Genomic DNA, 13,872 nt, shown 5'->3' with positions numbered 1-13,872 from the left:
TAAATTCCATAAGTATGTGGACTTTGTAACGAGAAGTGAAAACACGCTGGACATCGAAGGATCTTCTGTAGAGATCGTCAGGAGCACCAAATTTCTTGGTGTTCATATAGCAGACAACTTCACCTGGTCACTCAACACCAGCTCCATCACCAAGAAAGCATTTAGGCATTTAGAGCATTTAGCAGATGCCCTTATCCAGAGCGAAAAACATTTTATCTCATTTTTTTATACAACTGAGCAATTGAGGGTTAAGTGCCTTGCTCAGGGGCCCAGCAGTGGCAGCTTGGTGGACGTAGGAATTGAACTCACAACCTTCCAATTGGTAGCCCAACACATTAACCACTAGGCTTACCACACCCAGGGAATTCACCACTGTCTACATTGTCGGACTTTACATTCCCCCAGTGCTAATGCTAAAGAGGCGCTAATGCTTAAGAGGCGCTAATGCTAAAGAGGCGCTAATGCTAAAGAGGCGCTAATGCTAAAGAGGCGCTAATGCTAAAGAGCTACACGGGGATATTAGCGATCTACAGAATGTTCACCCCGACGGACTGTTTATCATCCGACTGTTTATCAAAGCCCAGCGTCTCTACTTCATACGAAGACTAATAAAGGCACATCTCCCTGCCTCAATTCTAACCATGTTCTACAGAGGGACCATTGAGAGCATTCTGAGCAACTGCATCACTGTCTGGTTTGGAAACTGCACCATCTCTGATCACACGTAAAATTGAACATACAGTATTTACACTGATTAGTGCTGTTTTTGTGTATTGTCTTTTGTCCTGCACTGCTTGCACTGCTTGCACCAGGTTGCACACATGCATTTTATGTAGCACCCTGGTCCTGGAGAAACATTGTCTCATTTCACTGTATACTGCAACAGCTATACTGTATATGGTTGAAATGACAATAAAAAGCTTCTTGACTTCTTCTTCTGAAGATCAAATCCAGCAGATGGTGCTATTGCACTTTAACAGACTACATGCAGCTTCTCCATTGAGAAGTGGACACTCTGCCACAGAATACTAGTTGTTCATGACCAGTGTTCAGGCTGAAACCATGAGCAACACCAGCGCTGCTACACAAAACAAATAGAACGCGGGATTATTTATACAGTTTATTTAATTTTTTAGTTTATTAACACAAATGACTTATACTAGCTTTATCACTGCATTTTTTAAAATAGATTTATTCTAAGAGGAGACTAGAATACCATTTCTCCATTGGTGTTTAAGGTTAGTTTCAATGTGAACGACAGAGCTAAAAGCTCTGAACGCAATTTCTCCATTGAACAATACAACAGATCCATAAATTGGATCCCAGTATGATGTAGGTAAAGAGCCGCTTAAAAAAAGACAGAAGTAGCTGGATGGCATACAAAGAATAATGCCTCATTGCACTGATACATGGAAACATCAAGATTTATTAGCCAATCCTAAACAGTAGTGTCAGGATATGATCACAGCTACTGATATCAATTTTATTCATATTAGGGATGCTGGTGAAAAAAATAATTGGAAATCCTCATTAATCCTGGTAGCCCACAGTTGTGAGCATATATTTCTGGAATAAACCTTATTAATAAAAATATTTGTGATTGAACAGTAAGTCATGTAACCCAAAACCGAGTGAGCATGCAAAATATAGCCCTGCAAACATGTAGTAAGAGAGAATTTATGGGAAGACACAGTACATTTTTAAAAGTATGAATGGGTCAATGCATAACTGTGAACGTGGTGGCAGAACTGTGAAAACATTGTCCCTCTAGTCAAAAATGCTGAATTCTGTGCAAATATAAAGTGCTTTTGCTCCAATAGCATCTTGAAAATATGTTAGTTTATATTTTAACAATTAATTTAAATTCATTTTTGAAAGCCTCTCTTTTTTTTATTAATGTGAACTGTTCCTGTAGATCTGGGGAAATATGGGATGACACTGAAAAAAAGGGATGTCACAAAAAAAAGCTAGTTTTTACTCAAGCATATGTTTATGTTTTAGAACAATTAAAAATGTTCTACAACATATAAACAACATAAAAATATATATGAGGTTTTGGCATGTAGAAAAGCAGAGATAGACACATAAGTGCACTACAGTAAAGAACACACACACACATATACATGAATATATAATATAATGATACAAACCATGCTTTTCACTCTCTTGGGCGTAATCAAAAAACAATGTCATTTGTCATCTTGCCAATGATTTGAAGTTATCTATTTCAGATAACATCAAACTTTTATAGGTTAGAGTTCATAAGATTAAAATACAAATAAATGTCATGCAGAAGCATTTACATTTTTAAAAACGTTTTATGTTAACTGTTTACACAGAAAAGGATATAAAATCTCCAAAAACCAAAGCAAGATTCAGATATCCATCAGTAGACGTGTAGGTTCTTGACCCATGCAACATGCAAATGATGGTATGTGTGTGTGTGTGTGTGTGTGTGTGTGTGTCAGTGCTCTTCTTAGCTTTATAGGAGCAACCACATTCTGCAAATGTGCAAACAACGCCTGAAGGTGCAGGGTCACAGATGATACTATTTCAGCTAATATACACTAGAGGAGGATCCAGGGTTATCAGGCTCAGAGAATCAGTCTATCATTTTCAGCTAAAATGGAAAGTCTGCTGATGGTCGTCGTCCTCCATGCTCTGTTCTTGCATCAAGGTAAAAGGTTCTGCACTTGACATTTCTTTGGCAGGATAAGACAAATCATTAGAGTGTATTGAACTAGTGTGAGTCCAAAAAACACAGAAAACCATTTTAGTTATTTTCCCTTGTGTTCAATACCAGGATTACATGTGTGGTTCTTATTGATGTGCTAAAGAAAAAAAAAATCGGCTTAAATAACAGGTCATGCACTTCAAAAAACAACTGCCGCACTGCTACATGAAAAAAAACAAGTCTTTGTAAATCTGTAAATATGTCATTGTGCATTTTTCAAGAGCACTGCTTTGGTGCATTTGAAAAAGAGTTGCATTGTGTAAATACTAGTTCAGCAAAGTCCACTAAAATGGAATATGTTTATTATTAAAACGTATTTAGTACATGACCCTTTAGACTGTTTATACGAGCACTTTACCTTACTATCCATGTACTATCCAACCTTTTAATTTAATGTGTTTGTATCTGCAACTTAATTATATTAGATATAATTCTATACCAAAGCAGTGATATATTACAGTAGTTTTTTTTTTTTTAAATGAGACTGAAGACTAAATGAGATCTGGCACATGGAAAAAAAAAGACAAGTATTTGTGAAACCGTGTTAGTTAAAGTTGTAGCTTTAGGTTTAGAGATTTAGCAGCCTTGCGTAATGCATTATTAGAAATTGTATGTGTGCATGTTTATATATATACAAACACACACACAAAACAGTCTTTAGAGATATAACGTTATACAAAGACTTCTTTGACATTTTCTTCTAAGTCAAGTTTGAGCTTTTTTCGTAAGAGTATATTCTGTAAACTGTATATAAGTCCCTATACATGATGATGGTATATAGTTATTTCTATTGTAATAAAGGGTTTGTAAAACAATTCGCATGCTACACAACCATATTTAATAAAAGTATTGTGTCTTTTCAATTCTTTACGCACGGGGTAAATCTCATACTCACATTACTGTATATACAAATCTTTACTGTATATATATATATATATATATATATATATATATATATATATATATATATATATATAGTATATATATAGTATATATTTATGTTAGTACAACATAAAGTAAAAATATAAACTTAAAAAAAGTAATATAATATCTTAGATTTTACAGAACGTTCCCTTTAATTTTTCGCTTCAGTTTGCAATGTATAAGATTAATAATTCTGTATTAATTACAAATGTTTGTAATGTGTATATACATCATTTGGGAAATAAGATTTATAGAACTTTTAGAAATATTTTGTTATGTTTATTCTCTAATTTGATGTTTGAAATAGCTCTTTTTTAAGATAATACTAATATGACGCTGAGAGCAAATGTCACAGTGTACAATTTCTAATTATATACTCATTTACACTCCAACACTTATACATTATAGTGGTTACATTTCATATGTACTACATACACACTATAAAGTAAATCCACCCAGCATAGCTTTTCAATTACATTATTACGTTTTAATACACACTTTACATAAAAAAAAAAAAAATCCAAATAGAATTTAGAAAAAGGGAAATCCAGCTTTTGTAGTATTTTTAGTATTACAGCCTACTGGTAAAGAAAATTGGTTTACATTTATTTATTTATTTTCACACATTTTTGGCTTTAGGACTCCATGGTGCAGCTATTTCTTCTAATGAAAATGGGACAGACACTAGAAGAAGTGACGACGTGGAGAAGCGGAGTAAGTAGTATCAATGCCAAAAATCAACAGTGTAATTTTGGTAAAAGCAATCTATATTTCTGGAACCGTTCTAAATTAATTTCAGTAAAGAAATCCAAAAGAAATTAAAAACATTCTGTTACTAAAATATTAAGAAATACACTATTGTTATAAAATACATTGATGTGATATTAAAATGGAACATAACAACGAGATGTTTTACGGCGCAAACACAATAACAGAAACATTCACACTGCTGTAATACAGGTGCATTAATCCAGGATTTGCACTATAAAGGATCCTGTGTGAATTGTATCTACAAAATTTCGCAGGTTCACATCAGGAATTGAATGCTTATATCATTTCAGCTTTGCTTCTTTTGCAATAACATCAACATTCACTAATATTACCTAATATTGCCTTTTATACTACAAGCCTTCTTAAAAAAAGGAAAGAATACGTTTTCCACAGTGTCCCCCTGTGCCACAGGTTGACATTTCCACAGGAAATGACTCACGGGATGTGGCTGTGTTGCAGTTTATTTCTTGCAACACAGCGTACACAACTCTATTGTATCAGCATCAACAAAAGCCTTTAACCTTCTTAATTAAAAATGAAAGCAACTGAAGCACACACTGTGTTTCATTTAATACTGTACACAAGACCTGTACATCACTTTTAAAAGATATATAAACCCCACAGAAACCAGGCTAAAGTGAACAGTGATACTTCTTCAGCATTAACATGCAAGCAATAGTTTATCTATGTGATCTTAGCAGCTAACAAATGATTTACCCAGAACGGCAAAGCTAAATCGATTACAGGACTTATAAGGTTATAGCAAGGTGCAAACAACAACAAATCTTATTAAAAGTGATGGCAATAAATTAAAGTTTTTTGGCTCATAAACACAAACAGTAGGTTTAAACTTTTTCATGTTTCTGGGAGTATGTTAGCACTTGGTGAATTCCTGAATTTAATGTTATACAGTTAGGAAAGTTAAGAAAATATATATATATTTTCAGAACAATATCCCCTTCCAAAACACTTAATTCAAGCCTAAGCTAGAAGAGAGTGATTTTGCCATCGAGTGACTTTGGCCTATTCCTACCTTGATACCAACATTAAAGCAACCACAGTGACAAAATGTCTGTTACACTGTAATGTATTTATTAATTTAATTTATTTATGCAAATAAGATATAATTATTCTTCAAAGTAATAACCAGTTGTTATTCAAATAGATTTCAATATTACATTCTCAGGAGTCTCTGGACAGAGGTGTAAAGAACTTAACAACCGAAATATACATGAATACTTTAACTGTAGCTTAACTAGTTCAATATATTTATATTCCATATATCTGTTACAAACCTCAAAGTTCATGACACAAATTATATTTACTTTCAGTGAGCTACCCTGTTCAACTGGGTCCCATTTAACTTCATGCACTGTATTTAAAAAATGGCTAACTTTTATTGTGTTGTTCTTCATATAATAAGATTAAAAAATGCATATTCCAATAAGGGAGAGCAATGTGACTGGATTTCATTTTTAGTTATTTGGAAATCTTTGTCCTGACTTGTGTTTTCAGTAAAATATTTTTTTAGATTTAAACGCTTTAAAGATCTGTTAACTTTAAGTGCGCTTTAATTTGACTGTTTCTCCTTTTAATAGAACGCTATATTTATTTTATTTTCAGATTGATTTTCACACATTACCCATACTTTCAATTTATATATCTGCAATGTCTCTACACCTGCCTTTGGCATCGCATTGTATCTCAAGCAGCAATTTCATCATACTTTCAATAACCTTTTCTTCTAGGCACTGGAGGTAGTCTGCATACAGCCAGCATCTCTAAGCACTGCTCTGAGACACTGATGGCTCTCCATCATGGCAGGTGGGTGTCTGTAACCCTGACACAGCAAAGCAATGAGACAAAGAAAGACATGGCCCAGTTCTGTAAAGACCTTGACTGTGGAGGAATCTTTGCTGAAAATGGTACAGCATCTATGAATACCTGCCTGTCTGACTGCACCATCATAAACTCCAACTTGTACAACTGCACAGACGCTGCACCAGACAACTGCTCCAACGTGGTAGAGGTAGTCTGTGGTGAGTCTTCCAAGCATTAGAGCATTGCTTGTTGATGCAGCAGATCAGTCTTTCTGACACTGTGTAACTTTCTCAGCGTGGCAGGTTGTGCAGTTGATTGGAGGCAGTGACAGATGTGCAGGACGAGTGGAGCTGTTTGGCCATGGAGGTTGGGGCTCAGTGTGTGATGATGGATGGGACTTAAAAGGAGGAAATGTGGTATGTGCCCAACTGGATTGTGGCACTGCTTTAAGGGTAATGGGCAAGGATGGGGATTTTGAAGCCGGCTCTGGTCCTATTCATATCAACCATATAAACTGCAGTGGGACAGAGAGAAACCTCTGGCAGTGCAGCACTAAGATGAACAGAGGCAGAAACTACTGCGGCCACAAGGAGGATGCTTCAGTGGTGTGCTCAGGTACTGATCGGTGACGTCTTCAAAGAAATAATGATGCATAGCTTATTATCTGTAAATGTTTAGTAAGAAGTATATAAGTAGTGGTTAAAGTGTTGGACTACTTATCAGAAGGTTGTGAGTTTCTCCCTTGTTCTCCTGGGCTCCTGAAAAAGGCCCTTAACCCTCTATTGCTCAGCTATATATACTGTAATTGTAAGTTGCTCTGGGTGCTCCAAATGCCGTAAAATCTAAAATGTAAGTATACAGTAGACAATGGTGTAGTCCCATGTGAAGTCTGAGCTTTACCATCAGACCACAAGTTTCAGTATCTAAATATAGTCTCGGCTTGCAAGGTCTATTGATCTTGATGATTACATTCCAAGGAATGCAGAATTGTCTCTGTTTCATTTACCATACTGCTGATCGCTGATGAACAATGACCACAAATAACACTTGTTTATTTAGATGTATTTAAAACTAATGGCTTGCATTTCCTCTCACATAGGAAGTTCCTACATACCAGTTACCACAGTTAATACATTAATGACAGATGTTACAAACTGGACAACAGGTGAAGCTTACACTCTTGAAGGAATAATGAAACAATAACATCTTTAGATTAAAGTAAAAAGTGTTGATTTCCAAGCACACATCTGTGTTGACTTAGTTATATCTGTGCAGTTTTATGCTGTTTCTTTTTAGAGACTGTGACAGTAGTAGCTGCTGAGGACAACAGCAGTGGGATTTCACCACCAGTCCTGGGTTGCATTGTTCTCTCTGTCACTCTGCTCTTACTGATGCTTTCTAATGCTGGTCAGTGTGCATACTACAAAAGACAAAATGGCAAGTACACAGAATCCTCCAATTTATTTTAGTGTCTTGAGGTTAGAATAAAACAAGGTTTGTATGTCTTTGGATTGGCAGGCGTGTTGTAATGATGCAATAATAGCCAATGTATGAATATCAGTTAAAAGGAATTGCTAATTGTGCCCTCCATGAAGATTTTGTTCTACTTACTTTTGGAAATTGGAAATTGTTTAAAACCCCTTGAGAAGACCATGTGACTGGAAGGTCAGGTAAATAATCCACCAGTTGTAAACAACTTGACAATTATAAATATGATTTAATCAAATATTAAATTCTAAACACTGGAAGTCAGGATTATAGTTTACATTATTTGACTTGAAAATGAATTTGTGTTTATAACCACTAAAGTGTGAGAAACATAACATCAAATACAAAAATTAAAACCTTTAGCAACGGATGTGTCATTTTTTGTGCACACCATCCCTAATTTCAGTGGCATTTTAAATCCTTAACACCTTTGTATGTAAAACTTCTGACGCATAGGTTCTACAATACCAATGGAAAAACTATGTAAACAGTACAATAAAACATGCTGCTACCACAACAAATTTTCTAACAGCACATTCCAAAGTGTTTCTTGTAAGACAGCGGTTTGCCAATATTGCAGTTTTTTTACATTTATTAAAAAACATATCATATCCCTGCATTTGGGTCTGGTTTTTATCCTTGCCATGGCAAGTACCATTTCTAACAAGATGATGCTTTCATCATGCAGATATTATAAATATTCTTTCCTACAGGAGGCCTGGAATCCAGGAGCGCATCACAAGCTTTACAGCAAGACAATTCTGAGACTTCAAGTGACTCAGAAAATGAAAATTACTACAACCCTGACCCCACTCCACCTACTGCTGTGAATAACTATGAACACAGTAAGATTCTATATTGTCAAAGAATATAGTATTATCCAATATAAAAATATCCGTAATCCAAGGCAACTCCTTCACATTTGTCATATTTGTGAATGTATTATTAAAGCATGTAAATATTACGTTGGCCACCTCAATTATGGTTACTTGGCTGTCAAGTGTCACGCTCTCCCGCCACACATCGTATTTCTCACGCAGAAAAACTTTTTGACTATTTATCTATATATATTTAATAGCTCCCAAAATGTATCTGTCCGCACCGCTGTCTCTATGGAACTGGGCAGGAATGACACTTGTTAGCCAATCAAAAAAAGAGGCTACACAATAGCCAGTCAGAAAATAGCACTATTGTATATGGGTAAAATTAACGGAGATGTCTCTTGCCTGTCTTCAAAACTTGAGAGACAATATTGATTAAAATGAATTGTGAAACTAACAAGGCCACGAACTGAGAATTGCAAATTTTATCTTTGCAGACTTAGTTGATTACAGTAGGGATACCAATCAAGAGCAAACACGTTTCTGTGAAGGAAGAAATGCTGTGCAAAGTAAGTCAAGTTTTAAGAAACTTCATAAGTTTTCCAACACTTTGATACACCATCTCTGACCTTAATAACAGAAACAATTCAGCAAGACAGCAAGACTTGCGCTTTTGCTATAATCTGAAGGTTTGAGATCAAAAGATGAATACAAGACACATTTTCCAATATTTACAGATAGCTGTGTTAAACAACTTAGAACATAGCACCTTTAATGGCAGAACACCCTATTCTAGGTGAGCAAAAGTATTGGAATAGGTCATCTTAAAGTGATTAACACATCCAGTCTAATTGGGTTGATAAACTTGACAAGACAGTGATTCAAGCATTGTCAGTCTTTCCCAGTCTTGAGTTACAAGTCAGTCATCAGATCCTAACCTATTCAAGCATCCTAAAGAAGAGATTGAAAGGAACAAAAAAAAAAACAAACAAAAAAAAAACAAACAAACAATGCAACAGATTATATTTCTCTGTAAATTGGCAGACAGATCATCAGTCATGTTAGCAATAAAGATAAGTGAGCCTGTTACAAAAGGAGCCAAGCAAGCCCATGTAAACCCATGACTCTACCTCCATTCCTAATGTCTGTGCTTGTTTTGGATCATGAACAGATCCTTTCTTTCACCACATTTGGCATTTCCATCATTTTGGTAGAGATTTTCCTTAGAAATATGTCAATTTGTTAATTCCATTCTAGCCCTCTCTTTTTTCTTCTGATGAGTCGTTTGCATATTGGGTTACGGCCCTTAATATTTTATCCTCACTGTCTTCTTTAAACAGTGGATTGCGAGACCTTCAACCCTGTCTTGAGGTCTTGAATGTTTCTTGAATGTGATCTATCTATAAATTTCACTATATGGTTATAATAAAATAAATGAAAAAACAGAAACTGAACTGAAGGACCTTTTGAATCCAGGTCTGGTGAAAAAATATCTTTATAACTTTACCTTTAGCAACTGTATGGTTTTGTTTGCTTAAGCAATTCAGATTATAACTTTTGTTTTTCTAATTAAAGCTAAATGTAACTAGTTCTATCCTGAGTACTGTATGCAGGTGACACCTTTGCACAATACTGGGCACTAAAAATAAAATAAGAAAATGTAACTGACCACTAAAATCAGCTATACATTATATCTTAAGTGAAATGTAGTATGTAATAAAAAAAACTCAGCTTATCTAAGTGCTTATTAAAGACAATGAGTGGATATAATGGGTCTGTACACACCACTGTGATGCCAAAATTTAAACCAAGATAAATCATGCTAGATGATTTGTTCCCTATTTACAACCAACAAAATGAATGTCGACAATTTTGATTGACACCAAAATAAAGGATCAGCTGTTTCTGTAGAATATTCTTGACATTATCCTACTGTAAAAGCCATGCTCTCTCTCCAAAAAAAAGCTTAAAAAGCATGTCATCTCATTGGCAAAAATATACCAGTCAGGGAAAGGGTACAAAAGAATTCGCAAAACATTAGATGTACAATAAAACACCATGAAAGTCATCATCTACAAGTGAAGAAAATGGGCCACCAGGGTGATTCCTACATCAAGACTGACAAAAAAACAAGTCAAAAAGTAGTGATCATTCCCAGCATGTGGCAACAATCTCTTTTATTGTTCACATGTCTGGACTGCACAAGACAGATTACTACCCTGAGAACACCATATTCCTGTTGACTCATGGTGTTGGCATCATGAAGCGATGGAGCTGCATTTCATTTCAGCTTGGACTGGGGCTCACAAAGGAAATCATAAATCCAAGCATTTATTTTACAGGTCAAAATGAATACAAATATTTCACCAGCCAGAAAACCAACAATTAAAAGCAGAATCCATGTCCACAAATTAATGGCTTCAGAAGAAGCACAGTTTTGAAATGCCCCAGTCAGATATCAGGTCTAAATCCTATCAGAAACCTGTGAAATGACTCAAACAAGGCTGTGCACGTGAGAACCCGTTGCAAATGAATAGATCTGGAACATTTTTGCATGCAACAGTGAAACAAAATCGCCAAATAAACGTGCTGAATTGGTTGACTCTTTCTCCAAAATACTCAGTATTATATTATTAGCACAGGGTGCATTGACAGTTTTAGTAAAGAAGTGTGAAGACTTGCTTTAAGCTTTTTTCTTAAAACATTTTTTTGTTTTTCACTTGACCTTTGTTGGTTGATATATCACATTAATGGTGGAAAAGAATCTGACATGTTTTATCTTGGTTTCTTTCTTTCTTTCTTTCTTTTTATTTTACCATTCTGACAGTGCCAAGTGTACACTTTTTAATTCTGCTGTAGGTCTTCAGTCCTTGTTCAGTGACTTAGCTGTCTGAACCACCTTGAAATGATCATTCCACTGCCTGGATGCCAGGAGAGAGAAGAACCTTAATTTCCAGTCTGAAAATGACAAAGCATAAAACAAGCATCTGACTGGCCATCTGGGGTAGAAATTGACAGATATGAGGCAACAGTAGATACAGTCTATGTACAAATAAACAGTTAAAGTGTTTAAAAAAGGCTTTAGCCTTTTCTGATTCAAAACAATTCATTGGGTTTCTGTGGGTTAAAATGGGTTTCAAGCAATCAAACCACTGATGATTTTTTCCACAGCTAATGCTCTTGATTCAGAGAGCACATCATCAGGGGAATGTTACGAAAACATAGAACCTGTAATGGAGAACCTTCTGAGTCCAGGTCTGGTGATAAAACTCTCTTTTCTAATGTCCTTTTAGCACTTATGACATTTTATTATGCAAAATACCTTAACATGCCTTTTTTTTATTGAAGATATTAATCCTGAGTACTGTATACAGATGACACCTCTACACAATAACAGTGAATCAGCTAACAATGGCAGTAAGAAACTTGTTTTTTTTTCCTAAAGATAAACTACTGTTAATGAAATCGGATGCTGAAGTGTAACACTGTCTTTTTTAGAAGACGACTCATTTGATTCAGACAGTACATCCTCTGGGGAATGCTACGAAAACACAGGTGTGAATGCTGAACCGTTTTGTCAGACACGTGAGCTCAAAATTTATTTAAATGACCAGTAGAATTAGCCATACACTGACACTCATACTCAGACACCTCTTGTTTCTGTTTTAAAAGTGGAAGAAGGCCCATCACTTCCTGAGCAGCCACCCCTGGTTCACCCCTTACCTCATCTGGCAGGAAACAGCAGTGTTTCCCAGCCATACTCTCCTGATCAAGGTACTGCTCCCAGTGTAACATCTCTGCTGAACATTCTGTCATTTCTCGACTGACTCAGTCAGAGATTACTGGCACATGTACAAGTCTAAAACTGAAGCACTACTGAATATACATAGTGAGTAATTATACTATTTTAATAAGTGCACAATTAGGCAACAAAGACCAAGTAAATCTGTGAACTTCACAAACAGGAACACTTGTACCCTTAAATATTCATGAAATTATCCAAATCAGCCAATTATTTAACTACAACCATTTCATAAAATCATACAGATAGAAGCGTAAGACAATTTAATGATCACATCAAACATCAGAATGGGGGAATAGCTGTTGGTGCTAGATTTCAGAAACTGTTGATCTCCTGGGATTTTCACAAACAACAGCCTGAAGAGTTTACACAGAATGGTGTGAAATACCTGAGTGGCAGTTCTGTGGGGTAAAATTTAATAGTTCCAAGAGAAGTCGTAGTCTAATGGTTAGAGTGTCTGACTCCTAGAGAGTCTGAGAGTTCGAGTCTCGGGCTGGTCTGAGATGCCCTTGAGCAAGGCACCAAACCCCTAACTGCTCCCCGGGTGCCGCAGCATACAGTAAATGGCTGCCCACTGCTCCGGGTGTGTGTGTGTTCACTGCTGTGTGTGTGCACTTTGGATGGGTGAAATGCAGAGAACAAATTCTGACTATGGGTCACCATACTTAGCCGTATGTCACGTCACTTTCACTAAAAGAGATTGACCAGGAATTGATGAGGGACATGAGCTACAACAGTTTCAAGACCACATTGAGTTCTACTCCAGTCATCCTAGAACTGGAATCTGAGGCTACGGTGGGCACAGATTTACCCAAACTGGAAAGCCAAAGCTTGGGTTTGGGTGAGCATACCAAGCTGCTTATTCGCTGACCATGGTAAAGCACGGTTATTTGAGTTACTGTAGTCATCCTGTTTGCCCATTCTTTTACGTCCTCTCTCAACTAGATGATCTGAGTGAAAGTTTTTACAACATTCTGTTCAGAGAGGGATATTACGATCAGCAGTCCCTGGAATACTCAAACCTGCCCATCTGAAACAACACCCATTAAGGTTATTGTGTGTTTGTGTATTAAGTGTATTTTGTATGCAGTAATTCAGTTTACCTTTCCTTTGTCTATAGATGACAGCAGCACATCATCTGAGGAACCATATGAAAATGTTGCAGAAATAGACAACAGCTACTTTGCTAGAAGTGAACAATCAGTCAACTCCTCTTCAGACAGTGACTATGATGATGTCGGTAACTGGTGAATGTTGAAACCGCGGTCACTGACAAGCTCAGATCAAGACAGTTCTCCAAGAAATGGTTGCCATCATATTTATTTAACACTTACATGTTATATTTAAAAATAAAAGTCTCCTTTGACCCAGACCAAAGTATTTCTGACGTTCTACAACAGCTTAAATGAATAGAAACAAATCTGTAATACAAAGTTAAATTAGACATTATGAGAAGAATGTTTCTATAGGCAAAAACAGCATTTTAGTCACAGGTATTATTCAAAGAGCAC

The 13,872-nt window shown here is 36.0% G+C and overlaps 1 protein-coding gene across 3 annotated transcripts; it reads left to right on the top strand.

Moving 5' to 3' along the window:
* The first annotated feature begins 2,493 nt into the window (after window positions 1–2,493).
* On the top strand, window positions 2,494–13,738 carry LOC132845647 (T-cell differentiation antigen CD6-like). 3 transcript variants are annotated; one of them, XM_060869812.1, is made up of 13 exons: window positions 2,494–2,677; window positions 4,298–4,372; window positions 6,178–6,468; window positions 6,545–6,865; window positions 7,350–7,415; window positions 7,547–7,687; window positions 8,452–8,583; window positions 9,057–9,128; window positions 11,731–11,814; window positions 11,908–11,976; window positions 12,058–12,114; window positions 12,232–12,333; window positions 13,482–13,738. In XM_060869812.1, exons 1-13 carry the CDS (start codon window positions 2,626–2,628, stop codon window positions 13,610–13,612), a joined length of 1,593 nt encoding a protein of 530 aa, XP_060725795.1. In that variant the 5' UTR covers window positions 2,494–2,625; the 3' UTR covers window positions 13,613–13,738. The 3 variants fall into 3 exon arrangements, with proteins under 3 accessions (XP_060725795.1, XP_060725794.1, XP_060725796.1); XM_060869811.1 differs by having other exon boundaries at window positions 7,526–7,687; XM_060869813.1 differs by having other exon boundaries at window positions 2,516–2,677; window positions 4,298–4,376; window positions 7,526–7,687.
* Window positions 13,739–13,872: the final 134 nt, after the last annotated feature.

The sequence above is a fragment of the Tachysurus vachellii genome, chromosome 5 (genome assembly GCF_030014155.1).
Source record: "Tachysurus vachellii isolate PV-2020 chromosome 5, HZAU_Pvac_v1, whole genome shotgun sequence".
Lineage (NCBI taxonomy): Eukaryota > Metazoa > Chordata > Actinopteri > Siluriformes > Bagridae > Tachysurus > Tachysurus vachellii.
This window is presented reverse-complemented; position numbering and strand designations above follow the sequence as displayed.